A 25,239-nucleotide genomic window follows, 5' to 3' on the forward strand; every position below is an offset into this window, starting at 1 on the left:
TGGTACGCACATGTACCATTCACAATGCTGTATCACTGCTAGGTACTCCCACGATTGGCTGGCCTGGTTTGCACTACACATAATGTAAAATTAATACATGAAAATAAGGAAGTTACTTATGTTTGCATTGACTAAATCACAACATAAAGGCGTTTTCAAGTCATTGCGCATAAAAACAGTCATTTGCAGCAGTTCACTATACCTTACCTCTCAATTTGTTCACCTGGTAGATGTTTTGAAGATGGATCTAAAATAAATATAGCAAAAAAAATGTAACTCAACATAATACATTTTGTTTATTTAACCGTCATACTACATAATCTGTTTTAGATATGACACCAAGTCTTACTTGACTGGTTTCTATAACTTACTATACAAAGTCTGCCTTGGTTGCTATATTTTTTTTAACTCAAACATGAGGGTCACTGGGAGCCGACTGAACAAAAAGACTCCTTGCCCTCTGTTGCTCTCGCAAAACGACGGTGCCATTTTTAAGTGGTAAGTATGTGACAGAAGGAACATTTTGGTGCAGCCACGCCACTTCAACCTCACTGCAGATTCACAGGAATTATGTGATTTTAGCAGCAGCCTTTTCAGCGTAAGTAAAGATATGCAACATTTGCCATATATTCCATAATTTGCTGCATAATCTGCAGATTTATTTTAATAAATTGAATTTAGCTCAAACAGATCTAAAGTTATTAAAATAGTGGTGCCCCTAGCTGCCAAGCAGAGGAAGGCTTTATGCAAAGGTTGCCTGGTTATCTTTGAGTTGCTTATTACTGCATTGGGGTGTTAAACTGGTACGAATTATGTAAACCCTGGGCCTGGACAGTGCTAACATGAACAAAAAAAAAGACCAACATTGTGGAGTAATATCACAAAATTACCCAATTAAATCGCCTAATTTGCATGCTCTTGCCACATAATTTACTCAACCCTGCCACATAATCTGGCGAGATTATCTCTTTATTTACATGCCTATTGACAGTTTGCCAATTGCCCCATATGTTGTGCTTTATTCATGTAAGGTGTTCATACAATTCTGTACACAAAAGGGCTGTTTTTTAAAGTGAAATTACAAACCTAGTACTGACAAATGAACAATATTTGTTTTACGCTTACATCGCATAGCTCTTAGTTGCTCTAAAGTATCCACCATAACTATCTGTAGTGGATACACTTTTATATTCTTTTTATTTTACAAGAAACAACTTAGATATATTTGCTAGTGGTGTGCCAGTTTGTTTATCCAATCTAAGTCTTCTATTCTATTCTTAGCCTACAAACCAAACTCTGATAGGGACTGATCTTCTCCAGAATCAATTTTATTACGCAGGTGTCCAGAAGGCATAGTGGGACACTTCATTGTCAAGTTCCTATCAAACAATGTCTCAATGCACTCAAGCAACAGTGTTGTGTAATAGGTGTGTCAGGCCAGGAATCTAAGAGGAGGTAATTTACTACAAGTAAGGCTTACTTTTCGAGACATAAGTGAAATTTAGGTGTGCAAGAGACACGCACCAGGGACAATTTCTCCTCATGTGAGAGGAGATTGTGACAGGTGGAAAATCTTTCTTCCAATGATTCTGAAGGGGGATTTGTTAAAGCCTACTCTTTGCGTCAGAGATACTAGTCTTTTAAGGAACAGGGTACCTGGAAGCAAATTAGGATGGCACGAGCCTGAATAGTCATCAGACACCATGTCTGAGAGGTGTTGTGAAACGTTGACAATATGATTAGAAATCGTAGCATAAGTGAAGCACTAAATGCACCAGGCAATCACTTGATGGGCAGGTGGCACGCACATCAGATACTGAGCCTAAAATGATCTCAACTAAGAGATAAGCATGCTTCTAGAAGGCTTGCCAGGACAAACTCCTAGGCATGTCTGTCTCTCTACTAAAAATTCTGGATATTGACCTCAGAGGCAATAAAACGGTGTCACAGATACTGGCAGATATTGTATCTCGATGGGAGCAAAGCAGGCTGCTAGGTAATATGGACCGTGCTATGTCTACAGAAGGGTATATATATATGAGTCGTAGCCACATCCAAGACTGGGGCCCTGGCAAAGAGATGCCTGTTTGGGGGCCCCTTTGAGAAGTAACCTTCAAGTCTGGAAATACTTCTACTGCCCTGGAAAAGAGTAAACATCTATGCAGTTTTTAGTGGGGCAGGTGACATTCATCCAGCTGCCTGAACTAACAAATGCAAGTTTCGGGGGTCCTGTGATGGAGAGGGAGCTAAAGGTGATTCAAGAAATTCTTCTTAACGCAAGGCACAGCCTAAAACAGTTGCTTTCAATAAAGTTGGTAAAGGGACCACAGATATACATGAATCTTTGCTAGAATGTACATACTTAAGAGTAAACTTTTTTCCCCAGGGAAACCTGGGGGAACGTGTCAGTCGTAATCACTTTATTTCACCAGTACAAAGGCAGCATAAAAAGTATTCTATAAACAATTAAGATACATTTTTCCAATCTTAAAAGATACGTAAAAATATGCAGTACATTAAAACAGTAACAATTAGAGCAATATGATAAGACACCCGTACAGCTAAAAAGGGGACAATGAGAGCATGTATAGAACATTTCAATCTTGTTTACATTATCCCAAATTCTTTTTATAGCACATCAAAGAAACGAGGCCAGATAATAACAAGTAAAAGGGTCAGATAATGGGTTTAAAAAAAGTGCAGAGCTGGACGACATTGACTGAATTTGAGACTATGCATAAGTGGCAAGATATACGTTTTCCTTTCCTCACTGTACAGAGTTAAGAAGAATAGGAGATGAGATCACATTGAAATGAACGAGCGTCACATGGCAAGCAGAAAGAGCATCCATAGAATAAGTGATAGAGGGATATCCCAGCATAAGAGGAATATAATTCAATCGAAACCTTAGTAAAAGGTATCTATGTTGGGAATTTGTTACAAAAGATAAATACGTAAAATCAGTTGTATTTATTCTGGGTGCTAAGTAATATATTCTTTGACACTAGACTTAGTACAGTTAGACTGCCATTTCACTCTTCTCTTCAGTTATTTGTGTTATATTCTCCCTATCCTCAGCGTGCATCTCGTGCTGAGCTCGAGCTGCCTGCTTCCACTACGTGGCCAGTGTTCGGTCCCAACGGCCGTTATTGCCCGTTTGGTCCCGGTCTTGCTGGTCGGGTTTTTCTACCGCTTATCTTAAATAAACCATCTGGCTAAATAAACCATCTGGCTAAATCAACATCACTACGTGGCCTCGTCATTCGTTTATAACATTTTGGCGACTTTGGCTGTCAAGGACGAAGGCGGCGTACAGGAGACGATAGTGAAGGGAAAAGCGGAAACTGACGAAGAACACGTCGAAGGGGCAAAAGTGAAAGACCCGACCAAGGGAGAGTTCTTGCGACTTGGCGAGAAGTGTCGCATAAAGGAAAAGACTATACCGTAAGCCTCTTCAGAAGGTACGTTAAAAAACAACTCACCGGGAAAAGATTATCTGTGGGTGAAGCGTGACGGAGCAGTGACTATAAGCTTCCAGCCTGTCAACGCAGACAACAGCGCCTCGGTGCCATCGCGCTTAAAAGGGAAATCTCCCTCTGTACCGAAAGGCAACATTGGTGAGCCCCACCGCTGGCAAAGACTGTTTAAAAGGGCAACGCGCTCAAGGGTTTGAGGCAAGCTTGGTGAACTCGACGTGAAATGCATTTGAAGGCAGCACAAGCACTAATTTAAAACGGAGAGTCTTTCTGTATTGAAATACAGCGAACAGTGACACACTCACTTTAAATACTGTGTGTCATTCTAAAGGAAAGGAAATTAGAACAACAGTGACACACACACTTATATGGAGGGCCACACAATATGCAGACAACAATGACACACTCACTTTAAATCTGGTGTGTCATACAATTGCAAATCAAAGCTGCAGTGACACACACACTTATAGGGAAGGTGGCGTCTTGGCTATATATATATATAGTATTTAATTTGTTTATCTTGCTGTGACTTTAGTTCAATGTTTACGCCATGAATGTAAACAACACCATCCTAGCCCCTGTCCCTTTCTTGAGTGCCCCGGGTGAGCCATCCATGGAATGGGATGACTGGTGTGAGGCATTCGAGAACTACATCGTAGCATTAGATGGCACAAAGTTTTCTGCTATCAGGAAAAAGGCTTTATTACTGGGTGCTTTAGGGAAAGAGGGACAGAGAATCTTTAAATATTTACAGAGCCCACCCTTAGATATTGATGATGTATATAAAGATGCTTTGTTTAGATTGTATACGAGGTTTGCAAAACAAGAAAATGTTGTAATGCGCAGACATAAATTTTACACTGCTCCCCAAAGAGAAAATGAGACAATTGATGAGTTTGTGTCTAGGCTAAGGGAACTTTCTATGAAGTGTCAATTTGGTAATATTCAGGATGAAATGATCCGTGATCAGTTAATTGTGCAATGTCTTAGCAAGAAAACACAAGAAAAGCTGTGGCCAGCTAAAAACCCCACTCTCACTGAAGCAATCACGATTGCTAAGGTGGCTGAAGAAAGTGACAGATGCATGAAGGAACTTAAGAGGATACAACATGGGCACGCCAGCGGGCAAGAAGTTGCAGTGTTGCAAACAGATAGTTCAGAGGGTGTCAATCCAATACAAGGGAGACAGATAAATAGAGGAGGGAAGGCCACAACCTCGTTTAGTAAGAGTGGGCAACCAAACAGATTCAGACAAACCACACGTTCTTGCAACAGGTGTGGTAGTCCTTTTCACTTAGCTGATTCAAAGAATTGTACAGCTTTGTCCAGGGATTGTTTAAAGTGTGGAAAGAAAGGACATTATGCACGTATGTGTAGAACAAGTAGTAGTTCTAAAAAGGTTGCCATAGTTGAAAGTGAAACCACTGATGATGAGGCGGAGGTAATGATGATTACGTCTGCTGGTAGTCAAGAGTTAACGGAAGATGTTATTTTGTCTCGCCCAAAGGCAGATTTTGAATTGAATGGGTGTGTAATAAACCTGATGGTAGATACTGGGTCATTGTATACTATCATCCCAAAGAGTTTGTTTAATTCCTCATGCAAAGAGTCAACTCTTATCAAATCTGACATCACCCTGAGAGGTTATCAAGGCGTGAGCATTGGTGTTCTTGGGTTCTTTGAGGCCAATATTAAATTTAAAGGAAGGATTACTCGAGGGAAGGTCTATGTGTCACCTCATGGCCCTGCCATTTTGGGATGGCTACATCAGTACGAGCTAAACATAAGGGTGAACCCGAGAGCAGATCCACCTGTGTTGTGTATAGATAATGAGAATGAATGCAATACTGTTCATGGAGACTTAGAGACCATTCTTAAAAGGCACGAGAATATTTTCAGTGAGAAATTGGGGGAAGCTGTTGGTTATCAACATATTATTAAAACTAAGAAGTGTATTGCACCTGTAAAACACACTGCAAGGAAAATACCTTTGTCCGCCAGAGATGAAGTTAGAAAGATTATCAAACAGTTGTTGGATGATAACATAATTGAACCTGTAGAGGCCACACAATGGTTAAGTCCTGTAGTTATCACACAGAAACCGGACAACTCTTTGCGTTTCTGTGTGGACATGAGAAGTCTAAACAAGGCTGTGATAATGGACAATTTTCCACTCCCCAACATAAACGAAATTGTTCTGAGTTTGGGCGGAGGTAAAGTTTTCTCGAAGTTGGATCTTCGCAGCGCATACCACCAGGTAAAACTTCACCCGGACTCAAGGCAATTTACTTCGTTCATCACTCCGGAGGGAACATATCAGTTCAAAAGACTTCCTTTTGGCCTTTGCTCTGCGGCAAGCGCATTTCAAAGAATCATCACTGACGTCCTTAAAGGCATAGAAAGAGTGGTATTCTTCTAAGACGATATCCTAATTTATGGTTTAAATGTTGATGATCATAATGCTATTCTTAACAAAGTCCTCACCGCTCTTTCAAAGGCTGGTTTGACCCTGCGTAAAGAAAAATGTGTTTTTGCTGTTGGGGAAGTAGACTATTTGGGGTATCATGTGTCTGGCCTTGGGATTCAGCCAAAGAAGGATTTAGTAAGTGCAATATGCAATGTGCCTGAACCTGATGACAAAGACAAACTAAGGTCTTTTATGGGCATGGTAGAGTACTATGCAAAGTTCGTAAAGAATTTTGCGGAGAAAGTGGAACCCTTGCGTGCCATCATGAGAAAAGGGAAAGGTTTTACATGGGGAGCTGACCAAAGAAATGCCTTTTCAATGATCAAACAAAATATCTTGGATGCTAATATCCTCTCAAGCTTTGTACAATCTTTTCACACTATCCTCACCGTTGACGCCAGCTCTGTTGGGATCGGGGCAGTTCTCACACAAAAAGGTGGTGGTAAACAGAACACTGTTGCGTTTGCTTCACGTTCCTTGACCGAGACTGAAAGGAATTACTCGGTCATAGAGCGTGAAGCATTGGCGGCTGCTTGGGCCACTCGGTATTTCCGTGTGTATTTGTGGGGGATCACATTCACACTCAGAACTGACCACAAGCCACTGTTGAAGGTTCTAGCTCCGGGGGGTATTAGGAATTGCTCTGGGCGGTTAGCAAGACTAGCTGTTAGCCTTCAAGAGTTTACGTGCAATGTGGAATACCTACCTGGTTGGTGCAACAGTGTTGCTGACTGCTTGTCGAGGTTGCCGGACACTAAAGTGCTGCCCAAGGAGTTGGTAACTGAGAGTGTAGTTGCGTTTTTAGATGACCTGGGGAGTAATTTACCCTCTTCTATATCCAAGGAGGAATGGGTGGAGGAGATGAAAAAGGATCTTGTAATGGAAGGGTTGATTAAGATGTGCAAGGAAGGGGTGTCAAGGCAAAGTACAGTCTCACCTGCTCTTAGGCCTTACGTCCAGCTACAGGATGAAATTTCTTTATTGACTGAGTCCATCCTCGTGCGGGGTGAGAAATACATACCACCTGTTTCCCTTAGACCCCGTATCATTGCTTTGGCGCATGAGGGCCACCTTGGACAAACCCTTACTGGCAAACGCGTCAAGGCTGACTTTTGGTGGCCGGGAGTTGATGCGCAGGTAAAGAGTTGGGTTGAGCAGTGTCAGTCGTGCAAAGAGTCAGAAAAGAGGTTACAGGTTCGCGCTAGTAAGGATACTAGGGGACAAATTGTTTCTGACGATGGTGCGTGGCAGAAGGTCTGTATTGACTTCATAGGTCCTTTTCATGACCTGCTGGATTCAGAGAAGTTTGCTTTGGTGTTAGTGGACTCGGCTTCTAGGTGGGTAGAGGTTGCTTTTATGAAGAGCATCACTGCTGAATCCACTGTCAAGGTTCTGGATGAGATTTTTAGGCGGGAGGGGATTCCTTCAATAGTTTTGACAGATAATGGTACACAACTCACCTCGGCAACCATGGAGAATTACTTTGTGTTTTTGGGTTTACAGCACCTCCGCACGTAACTCTACAATCCTCAAGGGAACGGATTGTGCGAGAGGGTGAACAGACTTGTAAAGGGCACTATGCAACTTGCCTTAGCTTCCGGTCGGTCAGTGCAGAAGGAGATTAAAGAAATGTTGTGGGCTTACCGCACAACTGTTCACAGTAACATGTCTGTCACACCTTTTGAACTCATGCGAGGGAGGCCTGCGGGCACGAAGCTGATCCCCACTTGGCTACATGGGAAAGTAGAGAGGAGCGGTCACAGTAAATTGGGAAATAGCGCTTCAACTAATATAGCTGAAGGGGATTTAGTGAAGGTGAAACCAGAAGGGAATCAGAATATGTTCAACAAGTTCAGAGGACCTTACCAGGTTAAGTCTGTGGTTGGTAATTACATTAGGCTGCAGAATGGGCAAACTTGGAATCTCCGCAGGGTAGCACTTTACCAGAAAAAGGCCAAGCCTACCACTCATGTGCCTGTCACCAAAAAGGTTGTCGTTGAAGAAGTGTGCAGACCAACTCGCAAAAGAGTTGCTCCTGCTTATTTGAAAGATTTTGTGTAAATCTTCAAAGTTTTTGTGTAATTTTCGCCTGCCTAAGGAAGGGTGTGGGGTTACATGGTCTTATGTTACTTGAAAAGCTTATGTTCTAAGCAATGCCATTTACCTGGTTTTGTGTTACTTGGTACCTTGTTCTTAAAAGTGAAAACTGCGTGTTCTAAGCAGTGTCCTCTTTTTGTGTTCTGCTGTGCATCCTTGCTTAATTTACTTTAGTACGTCTTCCTTTTCCACTGTTTAAGGAAAGGAGATGTGTTATATTCTCCCTATCCTCAGCGTGCATCTCGTGCTGAGCTCGAGCTGCCTGCTTCCACTACGTGGCCAGTGTTCGGTCCCAACGGCCGTTATTGCCCGTTTGGTCCCGGTCTTGCTGGTCGGGTTTTTCTACCGCTTATCTTAAATAAACCATCTGGCTAAATCAACATCACTACGTGGCCTCGTCATTCGTTTATAACAATTTCAGTAATTTTTTCAATTCGGAACTTGAAACAGTCGTACATGTGATATGATTGTCAAATAACTTAGCCAAGCGAATGGAATAGATACTGCTCTGAACACATTGAAGCCACTTTATTTTACGTAAGCCATGGAGCTTGAGAGTCTCTTAAAATTTCTAGTGTTAACTTCACCTGTTCCCTTCTCCAGACTGAGTGCCACAAAAGAGGTGGAGCAGAAAAGGATCTGATCCCTAATAAAAGGAACGTCCAGCTCGGAGGAACATTTATAGGAAGAGCAGGATTGAGGGACGCCTACCAAACGTTTTCAAAAGCTATCCTCAATTCGTTGTAAAGTGGTTCCCCACATGGCTGCCCCATACGTGGCAACAGATGTCGTTTTTGCTTTGTATATCTTTTTGATTTTATCCACTGGTTTAGACTCGAGCTTTTTTTTAATAAACCTAAATAGAGCCCCTATACTTTTTTTCTATCACAAGCCCTCTGTTGGTCACCATATTGTGCCACATGTTCTTTTGAGTCAAATAGTACCCCCTGTGAGAAGTTGGCATGATATGTGGTTTTCCCAATTCTGGAACCACCTTGTATCAGTCCAAACAATCCCTTATGGTGTCTGGTTGTAAGTCAACCTTGTAGACAAGCTATCCTAGGGGTAGCATAGACTAAGCAGCCTTAAAGGCTTAACTTAAGAGGTCGTGTTAAGCGAGCTGTTTTACCACATACAATCCTGTAACACCAAATGAAAGGACACCACACAAGTATATATTTTAAAAATATATGTGCTTATTTCTAAATTAATCCCCAGTACTCTTTATGAGCAAAGGGGCACAAGCGTTAAATCAAAAGCACAGAATAACATATAAAGTTGCACAATTATGGATGAGGGCGGGTGGCCACTCAAACCATATATTAAAAAAGTGGTATAAGAGATACCAATCGAACAGTGGTTAGGCCTAGGGCCTAGAGAATCGCTGGGAGCAGTCAGGACTAGCAATGCTGAAGTCGGGAGAAGCCCGCGAATTCGGGTGCAGCACGTAAAGTGCGGCTTGCACCAATGCAATGTCAATGGTGCGTAAAAGTTACACAAAGTTAGTTTAAAGATACTTCCGCTGAACCTAGAGGAACAAAACTTAAGACACAGACCCTAGAGGTGTGTACCAGTGTAGGAACACTGGCGTTGCAATGTTACCTCACCCACATGAAGTGGGTGCACAGGGTCGAAGTGGCGTCGGATTTTGACACGCAGGTTCTTGGGGCTTGGAGCTGGAGAAGCTGCAGGCGATGGGAAGCAGAAGTGTCCGGTGTGATCGAAGTTGAGATGAATCTGAAAGCAGAGGGGACAGAGTCTGGGTCACTCAGCAGTGACCAGGGTGGAACCAGGACGGAACCAGGCAATGTCGGGCGCAATCAGATGGTTGTCGAGAGGCTTCTCTCCGCTGTCACGTGGGCTCTGGGGCATCTGCGATCTGTCCCACGCAGGCTCTCGCCGTCAGCACCGTCGGGTTCAAGATTGCAGCAAACAGCACTTGGCAAAAGCAATCCACGCGGAACCGGGAGATTGCTTCTCACTCAGAACAGGAGGGTCAGAGTGGGGGATCCTTTTCACAGGAGCTGGTGCAGATCTGGAGCAACCAGAAAAGCAAGTCGGTTTCAAGTTTATCGGCACAGGGGCCACAAGCCAGCTGGCAAGTGACCGGGCCAACGCGTCGAGCCAACACAAGCAGAAGGGCCCCACGCAGCACTCGTCGAGTGTGGAGGGGGTAGCTTTGGTGCAAGTGTAGCTCAGGGTTGGGGCTTCTCAAACCCCGGTGTACAGCTTCGAGGGTCACTCGTGGGCTGCACGGTCAGCGTCTCGTAGCCTTTTCAAGATGGCGTGCCCCACGCTTACGGTCGCCTCCACGGGTCTCAGCTCTGCAGGGACTGTGGATCGGGCTGGAGGAAGGCAGGCAAGCTTGATCTCGTCGATCTCTGTCGCTCGAGTTCCGGCGGGAACTGCAACAAAGCAAGGGTCGAGGTGCTGGGTGGTACCTGTTTGCACAGGGTGGTCACTCCTTCACCACAAGGGAGATTCTTCAGTCTTCTACGTTGAGTAGGATGTCGAAGGGTCCAGAGTTCGTTTCTTAGGTTTCTTCAGGATTATCTGAGTTGCATTGGCACTGCTCCCACTCTTATTCCAATCTGAGGGGTGGATCTCCTGCTAGGTCCCTCCCTATGGGTGGGACCAGGAAGGGGGGCGGTTACACCCCCTTTCCTTTGTCCAGGTCACACTGGAGCTGGGGCTGGTGTGCCCCAGAACCGGTTTGACCGGATTATGCAAGGGGAAGCCTTGTGCTCCCCAGGCACTGTCTGGTTTCTTTCAAACCTCCCTGCTACAATCCACTATCTCCTGTCTGGGGTGGTGTGACGCCTCCCTGCGACAGGAAAGCCTTTGTCCAGGCCTCCTCTGCTGAGTTTCGGTCAGCAGCAGGAGGTCAGACATGTGTCGGTGGCAGAAGCATCCATTTTGTGGATCTGAGGCTCTTTTAAAAATCAACCGCGTTTTAGCAAAAGTAACATGTCATCCCCTCTAGAGGGGTGGAATGCTACCCCCGTCACCAGGACTGGCGAGGGGGTAGTATTCCAATTCGTATGACACCTTACACGACATGTTTTGATAAAGCCAAACCAAAGTTGACATATAACCGCGAGGATTATAATGCACTTAATAGTATATGGTTTGGCATTATCCCGGAACAGCTAAAGGAATTGGTCCCGACAGCTGCAGACAGGCTCAGCTCATGCTAGAGCACCATCTCACATTAAACCACGCACTCTGCCTTCAGGATGTTAAGGCCTGCCATAGGAGTGGCTCACAGGTTTATATGTGTCCAGATAGGTTTAGATATAGGCATACTATATCTAAGCAAGGGGTGATTACACCACCTTGCCCCAGCTGAGTGATCAGCCAGTTCTGTCAATTTTAGATAGCCAGCCCGGGGTGGCAAAAGATATGCTGCAGCCCCTGGTAGGCCTTGGATGCACCTATGCCCTGGGCACCTATAGTGCTCTGTACAGGGGCTGATAAGGTGACCCAAGCCAATCTAGTTATGCACCTAGGGTACATGGAATCCATTTTACAGAGAGAGCAGATAGCCTGGGGCCCTGATTAGCAGGGAACCAGGCCAACTAAGTCGAAAACCAGCTAAACACAAGGCAAAACAATCTGGGGTTACCATAGTCAGGTAGCCACCTTCCTACACCCCCAAATAACAAAGTATCCACCACCTCCAATTTTAACCCTTCTATATTCAATCTAGGTATTTTTTCAGCTCTCCCTCCTGCCACAAGCACAAAAGACTTAGCTTCATTTACCCTCAGATCAATATTCTTCATAAATGTGGTATATGTCTCTATCAGGCTATAAAGTGAATTGCCAGTCCGTGCCAATAGCACCGCATCGTCCGCATAGAGAAGTAACTGCACTGGGGTGGAATTAATGATAGGGACATCAATAGTAGACCCGGCCAAAGAAGCTTCTATACCGTTAGGTATATAATGACAATGAAAAAGGAGTGAGTACACACCCTTGTCTAACACCACAAGTGATTCCAATGTATCTAGTACATTCGCCCTCTCTCCCATAGCGAACACAGGCCATGACAGAATACATTTCATGGATAAAATTAACTATGGATTTCCCTATGCCCATGCCTTCCATTATTGACCATAATTTCACGTGGGCCACACAGTCAAAGGCAGCTGATAAGTCCATAAAGGCCATATAAAGGTGGCCTCCCTTAGCCACATTGTATTTGGCAATTAGCAGATTTAGGTTGAGACACTGGTCAATAGTCCCTTTCTAAAGCCATACTGAGTTTGAGTTAGTATGTTCCTTTTTTGAGCCCATGCCTCCAGCCTATTCAGGAGTAGATGGCCCATTAATGTTGCTGTTTTATCAAAGAGTGAGATTGGTCTACAATTTCTTGGGATGGCCCTTTCCCCCTTTTTATAGATAAGAATAATAACTGTCTTTTTCCATGAGGAGGGGACACCTGTTTCGGCTAAAACATTAGTAATTAGTGGGGACCATAGCTCCTGCTAAGATAAAAAGAAATCAATTGGAACTGCATCGGGCCGGCTGCCCTAGATGTGGTGCTTAATTGATTCCACGCACTTTTCATTTCATCCAAGCTGAAGAACAGAATATCTTCAGATGAGGACGCCATAGACCCAGATGACAAAAGAGAGCCCTCACCTGGATTCCAAAACCTCTTTAACATGGGTCAGCCAGGCCTTCTCAGTAACATGTAAATCTAAGGTGATCTTTGAGGAATGGGGCTTTAATTATATTCCAAAAGTCCCAATTTTGCTTTAAAATTGCCGCCTGTGTCAGCTTGTCCCAGGCTTCCTCCTTTAGAGTTCTCATCCTATTAGTTCTTTCTTCTTTGTATGAGAGGCGTAGCAATTTTAACAAGGCCACATCTCTTGGTTTTGTTCTCAGGGCAGAATGAAGGTTCTTCAATGCCTTGTAGGAGGCATCATCAAACCAGCATGCTACTTCTGTCACCTTACGAGCACACGGCCGGAGAAGATAACTGTGGATTTAAACTAGAATTTGTTTGAATGCTTGTGGAGTTCCCTCAATTGATGGAATTGAATCTAAGCAGTTTGAGATTTCCTGGGTCATCTTAACAACACTGCACATACATTTCGAAGTGTCAATCTTTTCCCATTTCAGGACAATCCAATTTTTCCTTGCAATTAAAGGCTTTGGATATCAGTTTCCGAGATACATTTTTCAAAAAGCCCTGAGCAATTGACAGGTAATCTCAGCGTGATCACAAAGCATAAAATTTGGTCTCCGAGTGGAAAACCTGACCTCTTATAGCTTCAGAGACCAGAATATAATCAATGGTTGAGTTGTGAGACAGGGAAGAGAATGCATAATCTGGTTGACCCATTTTGATGTCAACTGAGTTTTTTACCTCAAGGTTGTTAATCACCAATTGTCTATTTAGTACATTACTGTAATCATTATGGGGAAAGTGGGGAATAGAATCCACTAGGCCACCTACCAGGTCACCACAGAGTCAGCCCTACTACAGCTGTGGGCATTGAAGTCAACCAACCATATTATATCAAGAAGATTGTGATGGGCTGTCATAAGATTACCAACATCCTTCTCGATTGATTCTATAGCTGTAGCCATATTTCCTACAAAGTTGTTGTTATAAAAATTAATTTAAAGCCAGTCCCTCCCCTTTTGACCTTCGCATAAAAGGATGTGATAACAAGGCGAAGTGTCACTCAAATGACCTGCTCTGGATGGCACTGCATCGGACTGGAAAGTACAATACCCATCTATATTAATTTGTTCGATTTACCAAGTTTCTTAGAAGCATATGATATTGTAGTTTGTCACAAGGGAAAACTAAATCACAATTGTTCCTTATATGGTTGTAGCACGCTATGTTCCAGGAGATCATTTTTAGAGTGTCCATGTCTACACTCGATATAACGGTTTCTTCATAAGTTGGAGGTAGACGAGTGACACTCTGGGGCTTATTTGGAAATAGGGAGAGCCAATCGCATACTGCAAGGTCGCTCAATGGTGCATATCTAGTTCTAGTGGGCAGGAATGTACTTGCTAAAACATGTTGAGAATTGGAATAAAAACAACGACTAGCCCTGACTTTAGAACTACGGGTATACCTTTGTGGTTTGTAGAAAAAACACAATAGAAGTGCAAAAATCTGAGTATCAGACCGTGCAGTATTAGGCAATATATTCAATAAATGCTCAACCAATCGTTGATTATTAAAATTTACAACTATACAGTCCCCCGATAGATTTTGGGCGACAACCCACCCAGTTTACACATCTGGCAACATTAATGTGTTTCTATAACTTAGGATTACCCACATAAAATGTGAAGAACCAGTGTAAAACCTTGTCTATCAGGTGGCCTGTGGATTCCTGCTAAATCGGGTTAAATATGGGGGTGTTGACTAAAATAATAACAAGGGGGCAAGCTGCTGGTGGCAATTTTAATCTTCCCCCTTGCAAAGGGTTGTGGGTACTCTGAGAATTCATGGGGCACTGGACTAGGACAGCAGCAGCTCCATTGGTTTCACTTCCATTTATACCGGTACAGTTGTTAACAGGCCCCTCTCTCAGCAGATGGGGCAGGATGAATTTTCGGGGGGTTATTAGTGCCCACAGCCCCAGATTGCCTTCGGGTATCCGTGGGAACTTCTGATCTCCTTTTTGGTAATGTTTGTGTTGAGTTTGTTTTAACCTGTAAATTTGATGTTGGGTTAGTAAAATGGGTGTGTGAATGGCTTAGATTTCCCTCATGTGCCCTTCCTTGTCCAGATCACTCGTACCATGTTGGCATAAGGCATCTCCTGGGGCGGTGGATGTAGGCTGGGAGCAGCGTCTATTTATGGCCCCAGAGGTGAATCTGTGGAGGTGTTTTTGCGAGCTTTAAGAGATTTAGTCATGGGAGATGTTTTAGTCCTGCCCCTTTTCATCTTTACCAGGGGTTCCACTGTAGGAATACTGTCGGCCCTAGAAGATTTAGAATTATTAGTCAGGGCCGAAGTACTGGGAACTGTATTATGTACAGACCGCTCTTCCATAGGACCCATTCCTGAGAGGTTGGGGGTTACAATGGAAAATCGTACCTTTTCTAAGGAGGCGGCGCACCATAATCTCAATTCCCTTGGAGATCACATCTGCTGCCCTTATCAAGAAGGAGTCCAATGTATTGATAATTTCTCCTCCCGACTCGGGGGGACTTTGTTTTCCATTTGGCCATTCCTTTGTTGGAAATGAACAAGTTACTTACCTTCGGTAACGATATATCTGTAAGAAACATTAGTTAGTATTAGATTCCTTACCTTAGAATATCCCCAGGCGTCAGTCTGGATCCGGAAACTTTTGCGTAGCAGTACCCCTGCGCGTCAGTAGGCGTCGTCTGCAGGCGTCCCCTGCGGCTCCGCGTCCGTCGTTGGCGTCGTGATGACGTCGCTGGAGTATATAGACGCCGCCTCCGCGCGCTGACGTCAGTTCTTTGCACACAGGTTTTCCGCGCCAGAACATGCAGAGCCATGTGAAAACCAACACTGGTGCCATTGAAACTAGGGCCCTGAAAGGGATGTCCTTAACCCTAGGTATCAGTTCGCAGAACGGGGAGGATGGGTGGGTCGGTAAGGACTCTAATACTAACTAATGTTTCTTACAGATATATCGTTACCGAAGGTAAGTAACTTGTTCATCTGAAAGAAACACGTTAGTATTAGATTCCTTACCTTAGAATAGATACCCCAGCAATACCAACCCCGGTGGTGGGTCTGCGAACCAATACATTCCTACACCAGAAAGTCCTGGAGGATAGAACGGCCAAAGAAGCCATCCCTCCGGACTTGACTGTCCAGGCAGTAGTGCCTCGCAAATGTGTGTAGCGAGGCCCACGTAGCCGCCTGGCAAATGTCCTGCAAGGGGACTCCCCGGCCCAGGGCAGTAGTAGCCGCCGTGGCCCGAGTGGAATGGGCCCTCAACCCAACAGGAGGCTCCTTCCGAGCCAAAGAGTAGCACGCTTTGATGCACAGAACGACCCACCGAGAGATGGTCCGTTTATGTACCGCCCGTCCCTTCTTCGCACCCACGTAGCCAACAAACAATTGGTCATCCACCCGGAACTGGCGTGTGCGATCCATATAAAATGAAAGTGCACGTTTTGGGTCCAGACGATGTAGCCGCTCTTCATCCTTTGAAGGATGCGGAGGCGGGAAGAAGGAAGGGAGGGTGATGGACTGCCCGATGTGAAAAGCAGAGACCACTTTGGGCAGGAAAGAAGGTCTAGTTCTCAGAACCACCTTATCTGGATGAATGGACATGAAAGGAGGTTTGACAGAAAGAGCCTGGAGCTCACTCACCCTCCTGGCAGAGGTGATGGCAACCAGGAAGGCCGTCTTTAGAGTCAGGAGACGGAGAGGACAAGAATGAAGTGGCTCAAAGGGAGCACACATCAAGAATGTTAGAACCAGGTTCAAGTCCCACTGAGGCATCACAAACGGAACAGGTGGATACATGTGTGTGATGCCCTTCAAGAATCTCGTTACAATGGGGGACTTGAACAAAGAAGGTTGATCAGGCAGCCTCAGAAAAGCCGAAAGGGCAGAAAGGTAGCCCTTGATAGTGCCCAGAGCAGAGCCCTGCTGGGCAAGAGAAAGAAGGAAGAGAAGAACCTCAGAAAGAGGGGCAGAGAGAGGAACCACAGCCTTTGCTGTGCACCATGCCACAAACTTGTTCCACCGACAGGCGTATACCGATTTCGTGGAGGAACGCCTGGCTGCCAGAATCACATCACAAACTTCAGGAGGCAAGTCAAATGGCCTCAACTGCCGCCGCTCAATCTCCACGCATGGAGGTGGAAGCTAGACAGGTTCGGGTGGAGGACCGTCGCCTGTTGCTGTGACAGAAGGTCCTCCTGAAGGGGCAGGCGGATCGGGGGACCGACTGACATGCTGAGTAGCTCGGGATACCAGTACCTTCGAGCCCAGTCCGGAGCCACAAGGATGACTTGGGCCCGGTCGCGCCTGATCTTCAGCACTCTGGGCAGAAGTGGTATAGGCGGAAAGGCGTATAACAGACCGCAACTCCAATCGCGCCGAAAGGCGTCGCCGTGCGAGTGCCGTCTTGGAAACTCCAACGCGCAGAACTGATGACATTGCGCGTTCTCTTCTGTGGCGAATAGATCTAACCAAGGCTCTCCCCATTGCTGAAAGAGGCCTTGCGCCACGTCCGAGTTCAGACGCCATTCGTGATCCATCGAGCACCGACGGCTGAGTTCGTCCGCCCTGGCGTTCAGAGAACCTGCCAGGTGTTGAACCGTCAGAGTCACGCCCTGACGTTCCAGCCATTGCCAGAGGCGCAGAGCCTCCTGGCAAAGGGTCCACGACCCCACCCCGCCCTGTTTGTTGCAGTACCACATGGCGGTGGTGTTGTCCGTGAACACCTGCACTACACTCCCGTTGACAAAGGGGAGGAACGCTTTCAGTGCCAAAAGGATCGCCCGCAGCTCCAGCAAGTTTATATGGAGCCGGGACTCCGCCGGAGACCAGATGCCTCTGATCTCTGCCTCTCCCAAGTGGCCTCCCCAGCCCTGGAGGGACGCGTCCGTCACAACAACGTGCTCCGGTTGGGGAAGGGAGAGGGATCTGCCTCTGACCCAATCGAGGTCCGTAAGCCACCACTGCAGTTGTCTTGCAGTGCCCTCTGAGATCAAGACATGGTCGGACAGGTTGCCCTGATGCTGGGCCCACTGAAACTTCAGGTCCCACTGCAGAGCCCGCATCCGCCACCGTGCGTGGTGCACCAAAAGGATGCAGGAAGCCATCAGCCCCAGCAGCCGCAGCGTCAACCTGACCGAAACCCGGGATAACGGCTGAAAGATGGGAATCAAAGCCTGTATATCCCGGACCCGCCGTTCCGGAGGATAGACCCGAAACTGCGCTGAGTCGAGAACCGCTCCGATGAAAAGGAGCTTTTGAGAGGGACACAGGTGTGATTTCGGCACATTGATGGAGAACCCCAGCCCGTGCAGGAGGTCTGCCGTCATCTGAAGGTGGTGGACGACTGTCTGGGGCGAGCCCGCCTTCAACAACCAGTCGTCTAGATAAAGGAAGACTGAGACCCCCAAACTGCGCAGATGAGCTGCGACCACCGCCATCACCTTGGTGAACACCCGTGGGGCGCTGGTAAGGCCGAAGGGGAGCACGATAAACTGAAAATGCTCGAGGCCTACCCTGAACCGCAGGTAACGCCGGTGGGCCGGCAGGACAGGGATGTGAAAATACGCATCCTGCAAGTCCAACGCTACCATCCAGTCTTGCGGGTCTAGAGCAGCCAAGACCTGAGCTAAAGTCAACATCTTGAACTTCTCCTTCCGGAGGAAGCCGTTGACGTTCCTTAGATCCAAGATAAGACGTAGGCCCCCTTTGTCCTTCTTGGGTATCAGAAAGTAGTGGGAATAGCAACCACGTCCTACTTCTGGCCCAGGAACGAGCTCGATGGCCCCCTTGGCCAAGAGGGCCGTAACTTCCTCCCTCAGAAGTGCCAAGTGGTCCCCCGACACACGGTGGTTCTGCGGTGGCATGGCTGGAGGAGTTGTCTCGAAGGGGAGGGAGTAGCCCCTTCGGACGAGCTGCAGCACCCACCTGTCCGATGTTATTGTGCGCCAGTGGGAGAGGTGATGGCGAACCCTGCCTCCCACCGGTGTCACTTGGGCCTGAAAGCTCGGACTAGGAGAATTTAGTGGCAGATGCTGCGGGGGGAGGTGTGGCCTGACCTTGCCGCTGTCCCCGACCGCCACCACGGCCGTTTCTACGGCCGCCACCGCGTTGATAAGTCTGTTGCGGCGCGTGGCTGGCAGCACGTGTGGGACCGCCCCTTCCTTGGCCACGAAAGGAGCGAAACGAACCCGTTTGCTGGCGCTGGGTCGAGAGACCTAAGGACTTGGCCGTGACCCTGGAGTCCTTGAAGCGCTCCAGCGCGTGGTCCGCTTTGTCGCCAAACATGCGACTGCCATCAAACGGCATGTCCATCAATGCATTCTGGACATCAGCCGAGAAGTTGGCGGATCTCAGCCAGGCGTGGTGACGAATCGCCACCGTCGTGGACATCACTCTGCCCAGCGAGTCGGTCGTATCAAGACCACACCTGATGGAATATCTTGCTGCGTCTCGGCCTTCAATCATAGCCTTGCCGAGCTTAGCCCGTACCTCCGGGGGGCATTCAGGCAGCAGGTCCGCGACCGTGTCCCACAGAGAGTGGGTGTAACGGCCCAAGAGGCACGCGGTGTTGCAAGACCGCAGTCCCAGACTCAGGGACGAGAAGACCTTTTTGCCATACTGGTCATACCTCTTTGATTCCCTGTCGGGCGGGGCCGACGGGAATGCGGTCTGGGAGGTGGAGGCCTGGAACACCAGACTCTCAGGGGTGGGGTGGGTGGACAGAAACTTGGGGTCGTCCGCACACGGACGGTGGTGTCTGGCCACGTTCCTATCAACAGGTGAACCTGAAGCGAGCCTGGACCACGTGCCCAAAAGAACATCCGTTAAGGCCTCGTTAAACGGCAGCAGTGGCTCCTGTGGGCATGACTGCGGTTTGAGGACCTCGGTGAGGATGTTAGTCCTCACGGCCGCGACGGGGAGCTCAAGGTGTAAGGCCTTGGCAGCCCTCATCAACACCACTGAATAGGTAGACCCCTCCTCCGTAGCCACGGTAGGAGGCGAGACAAAGCCAGGGTTGGGGGTGTCATCCAGACCACTGGCGTCACCCAAGTCACCTGTCCAGTCCATGTCATACTGACACTCGCGTGTCAGAGGGTCCTCAGACCCCTCCCACCCCTCTCCGTATTCTACATCCTCACCATACTTGGAGTCAACAATGTAGACCGGCTCCTCGGGGTTCACGGGCCCCATCAGCGTCGAGCCCGGCGTCGATCGACGCCGGTCCGACTCCGCGTCCGGATTCGGAGAGGGAATGGGGACGGCGCCGCCCGAAGCCGGCGGCGCCAGGGGTTGCCCCGATGGAATAGGCGACGGAGAGGCTGGTTGACCAGCCGGCGTCGACCCCGAGGGCCCCTGCGGCGCCGGGATCAGAGCCGTCGGCGGCGCCGGAGCACCCGACGGCGTCGAGGCAGGGTCACCCGAGTCGCTAGGGCCCCCAGACGGGTTCACAGGGCCCGAAGGCGCCGCGGAACCCGCCGGAAGAGAAAGAGCCCTCATGGCCACGAGGAACGCCTCTATCTCCTCGGGGGACGCGCCTTGCCCAGGGACCGCAGGGTATGGAGCAGGCCGCGTCGGCGACTCACGCGGAGCCGCGGGGGTAGGCTACCCGAACCCCCGGCCGCCTCGTGCGAGCGTCGGGGGGAGTCGGGGGTACGATGACGACGCCCCGACTTTTTGTGCTTCCTACCTGAGGAACCAGAAGAATGGTGACGACTCCCGGAGCGCCCGTGACGGCTCCGCGACCGCTCCCTCGATCGCTCCCTTGACCTCCGGCCGGACCGGGACCGCTCTCAACGCGGGGCCGACACCCGGAGCTCGAGCAGCTTGCGGGACCGCTCCCGCCTAGCTTTATTAGTCAAGGCCCGGCAGTCGACGCAGGCGTCCACGTCGTGGTCGGGGCCCAGGCACCGGAGGCAGAGTCGGTGATGATCCGTGACCGACATCGTCCGGTCACAGTTCTTAAAACCGGGCATCCTACCGGCACCGTAGAAGATTCAGAGATCAAAAAAGATTAAAAAAAACTTGGTCAAAGACCGGAGTACTGCTCTTCGGATCTGCGCTAACTGGCGCGGAAAAAAGAAGAACTGACGTCAGCGCGCGGAGGCGGCGTCTATATACTCCAGCGACGTCATCACGGCGCCAACGACGGACGAGGAGCCACAGGGGACGCCTGCAGACGACGCCTACCGACGCGCAGGAGTACTGCTACGCAAAAGTTTCCGGATCCAGACTGACGCCTGGGGATATTCTAAGGTAAGGAATCTAATACTAACGTGTTTCTTTCAGATACACTGAAATTAGACCCCAGAGGTTAGAGGGGTGGCCCAGCCGAGCCTTCTCCGAGTGTGGACGGGCCTACCCTTGGCCCGGGCGCGCCCCAACACACTTTCCGCTTTTGAGAGCATTCCTCAAGTGCAGGGGAAGATGGGAAATGTGGTCCCCATTTGACCCCAATACTGCAGCACCGCTTTCACCCCTCCTGGCTGTCACAAAGCTGAATAATTAGCGCCTACACCAACCGCAGGCCGGCATCACACTTTAAGCGTGTTCTTCAAGCGCAGAGGAAGATGGGAAACATGGTCCCCAGCGGAGCCTAATACAACAGCACGGCTTTCACCCCTCCTGGCGATCACAAGGCTGAATCGTTGGCAGCTAGGAGAACATGCATTTTATCCACAAGTGGGGCAGGCTAACAAGGGACAACTGGTTTTTGCATTCAGTGTGGGTGGTCTCTGCTTACAGTTTTATGGATACCCAATTTAATTGACAAGGTATAATCAACTTTTTTCATAAACAGCTGCTGACCGAAGAGGTTGCAGAAATGGGAGTGCAATATGTGATCAGTCATTCTCACCAACACTTGTCAGATTTTCTACGCAGTTTGTAAATAATTAAGAAAAAAGAATAGTTTTGCAGATCTGTAATAAAACTAAAAGAATTCAGGTTCTGACATGTTTACAGACAATTCAAGATGGACGGAACCAATCTTCTAAGAAACTGGATGTCAAGGTTGCGACCTCGAGGATACCTATCTGACATCGCCCATCTTTGTTCAACATCGCAGATTTTGGAAATTCACTTAAGGTCTGTGTTCTACCATTCGGTCTCCTCTTTGTATCATGAAGCTTCACAAAGGTGCCAGATATCCGAGTACTTCCGAGCTATGAATGTGTGAGACTTACACTTAGATGACATGATCTTGATGGCTTATGATCAGGAGGGTATTCATCAGCAAGTGCAAGAGGAAGTTGACATGTTCCTAAACTTGGGCTAGTTATAAACAAGAATAAGTCAAGCTTCCTTCCCAAAAGGTCCCTTGAGTTCGACCTACCAGTCAACTATGTTAAAGATCAAGAAAGCACTCTGGGAGCTTTTGGGAAGAGACAAGCTTTCGCTGCAACACGTAGCAAGGATAGTTAGATTTCTGACATCCTTTACCCAGGTGATTCTGCTACAAAGTCCTTCAGAGGCAGAAAACTGTACATTTCTGGGAGACTTGTCCTACAAGGAGATGATAGGCTTCAAAGGCAGGGGTAGGACAGAGATCCAATACTGGATGAACCACATGGAGGCCTAGATGTAGAGAGCAATTTTTGGTGTGACATCAGGTTTCATAACAAAATCAGATGACAATGGCCAGCTTGGGAAGCCAGCGGTGGACAACTTTATGCACTCGAAAGGTGGTCTGGCAGAGTTGAATCTCTACATATATTTTGCACTTAATTACTACTGGGTCCTTTTGGTGTAAACATCTGTAGGAAGACAGAGTGAGATGAAGCATTCTGCAAAGGGCAGCCAATGTCTCAGCAGTACAATACATCAAAGTACATGGGTGGCACTAAGTCCAGACTGTTAGCAGATCTAGCCAAGAGCTCAGGAAACATTATCTGGAGCAAGAGATATCCTTGACAGTAGAATGTCTTGCAAGGAAGGTAAATGACTGTGGATAGGAATTTGTGGTATTTCAAGAATTCCAGCAATTGGAAACTTGACACAGGTAATTCAGAGCATGGATTGACCGATGTGTTCCCTGCTCAGCAGACCGCTGTGCTTTGAGGCTTAATGATCATATAGTCCCCTTTAGCAGTTGGAGGGGAGAGCTGGCGGCAGCAGAGATGGGCCATTCATATAGAACTGGTCGGGAGCAATCAACTACATCTTTCCTCCATTCGTAATTACACGAGAGGCATCTCAGGTGATAAAGCAGAATGAAAGCTTGATCATCATAATACCATTATGAAGGTGGTGAGTCAGATTTCTAGTTCTTATGGAACTTCGCAGGATTGTCTAAAACATCCCCACCAGTTTCAGAGATGCTGAAAATTCCACTACGGCATTCTCACCTGATGGCGCTGGATGGCAGCCTTTGACTAGTGGTAAAGAGGAATACAAGAAATGGTGGATAATCCAAGGCTGTTCGGACAAGCACCCTACTTCATTCAGCAGGCATGGTTATCATCATTATTACCTGGCCTGCAGCACTTACATTTTGAGATACCAACAAAGTTTGTGTATGTTACTTAACTTGGTACTGAATAAAGAGAGGTTTAAAAAACAAAAATAAGTCAAGCTGATTTCATTGTTATGCGTTATTACATACAAGAGCATGGCAGATGTTCGAGAACTGGACTTGTCATGCAGGATGTTTAGCCAAGAAGGGGTAACAATGACTATGATCTATTGTCAAGAAGACCAAATTTACTTTTTATTTAATTTCCCATCCTAGTTTTCCAGGCAATGTGAAGCTTTGTGTGGAAAGGTATCGGAGGGCATAATAGAATTTCGACCCAGGGAGCTCAACCTAATATTTAAGAAGAAAACAAGTTACTTACCTGTAACTTTGGTTCCCCAGTATTGGTAACTTTCATAGATAGGAACTCCGCGAACAGAGCAGCGGAAGATGAAACTGATCTCGTGGAATGAGCTCGTAAATGTCTTTTTAGCGGTTCACCCGCGGCCTGGTGACAATAGTGAATTGCACTTGAAATCCAACATGAGATTCCTTGTTTTGATAGGGGAAATCCTTTTCGAGGAGCACTATAAGCCACAAATAGCTATGAAGATTTCCTGAAATCCTTTGTACGTTCAAGATAAAATTTGAGATATCTCTGGACATCCAAGGAATGCATAGACCTTTCTGCAGAAGATGTAGGTGAAGGGAAAACAGATTTCAGAACTACAGGCTCGTTCAAATGGAAATCCGAAGGGAAATTTGGAATACATTTCGGATTTGTCCTTAGAATTATGGAGAAAGCTTGCAGTTCCCCAACTCTCCTAGCTGATGTCAAGGCAAAAAGGAGAGCTAACTTCCATGATAAAAACTTCAAATCCGCTCTGTGAATAGGCTCGAATGGAGGTGTCATAAGATGAGCCAGAACTATATTGAGATGCCACATTGGAGGCGGAGGCCGAACTGGAGGAAAAACCCTGAATAGACACTTCAGAAATTGTTTGACAATCCTAGCGGACCAGAGAGAAGGACCGGAGGCTGTCCATCTGAATCTTGATAGCCGCTAGGTGTACCTTGGAGGAATGTGCCAGGTCGAACCTAGTCAGACAGAGAATGTAAGGTAATATTTGATGAGGAGCAGAAGAGAACGGATGAAGGTTCTCTTGGTGGCACCATAAGCAGAACCGTTTCCATTTTACGCGATAGGTCTTATTCGTACGTGGTGCGCGGGCTTGAGATAAGATTTCTTTACACTCCTGAGGGATATTCAAACCTTGGAATTCTCGGTGCTCAGGAGCCACGCTATCAGCTGCAGCGAGCTCGAATCTGGATGCAACACTTGGCCCCGGGACATTGTCAATAGAGATGGAAGGGACGAAGGTGAATCGGCTGATCCTGAGAGAGCAGGAGAAGCTCTGTGAACCAGAATTGGCGGGGCCACGCTGGTGCAATTAAAATCATTGTGCAGGGTTCTGTCTTGAGCTTTCTGAGGAGCCATGAAATCATGGGAATTGGAGGAAAGGCGCACACAAATGCGCTGGATCAGGCTATCGAAAGAGCATTCCCCAACGAACCATGATGGTGATCCCTGCTTGCATAGAAGCGCCATTTCCTGTTGTCTGAGGTTGCGAATAGGTCTACAGAAGGAGTGCCCCAACGTGTGAAGACCCCGTCGAGTGTCCTGATCCAGTTCCCACTCGTGACAGACTGATTTTAGACGGCACAATGTATCTATCCGCTGTCATGTTGAGGGTACCTGGGAGGTGTTCCGCTGATAGAGAAATCCCTTGTAGAATTGCCCATTTCCATATCTTCTGGGCCTCCCTTGAAAGGATTTGAGATCTTGTTCCGCCTTGTTTGTTGACGTAATGCATGGCCGTCGAGTTGTCCGTACGAACCAGCACTGTGGAATTCCGAATCCTCAGAAGTAAAGCCTGTAAAGCCAAACGAATTGCTCTGAGCTCCAGAAGGTTGTTGTGAAGAGTACGCTGCTTGGGCGTCCAATGATCGCTCACCTGTAGATCTTGTAAAACAGCTCCCCAGCCCCCCAGAGAGGCGT

General features: G+C 47.4%; 1 protein-coding gene across 1 annotated transcript in view; it reads right to left on the bottom strand.

Moving 5' to 3' along the window:
* The window catches only part of MEIKIN (meiotic kinetochore factor), a 976,054-nt gene that overhangs the window by 378,740 nt on the left and 572,075 nt on the right, over positions 1 to 25,239 (bottom strand). The window contains exon 7 of the mRNA XM_086928855.1: positions 208 to 247. Within this exon, the coding sequence (XP_086784981.1) occupies positions 208 to 247 (40 nt within the window). The remainder of the gene's footprint in view (positions 1 to 207; positions 248 to 25,239) is intronic.

Source organism: Lissotriton vulgaris, chromosome 7, assembly GCF_964263255.1.
Source record: "Lissotriton vulgaris chromosome 7, aLisVul1.2, whole genome shotgun sequence".
In the NCBI taxonomy this organism is placed as follows: domain Eukaryota; kingdom Metazoa; phylum Chordata; class Amphibia; order Caudata; family Salamandridae; genus Lissotriton; species Lissotriton vulgaris.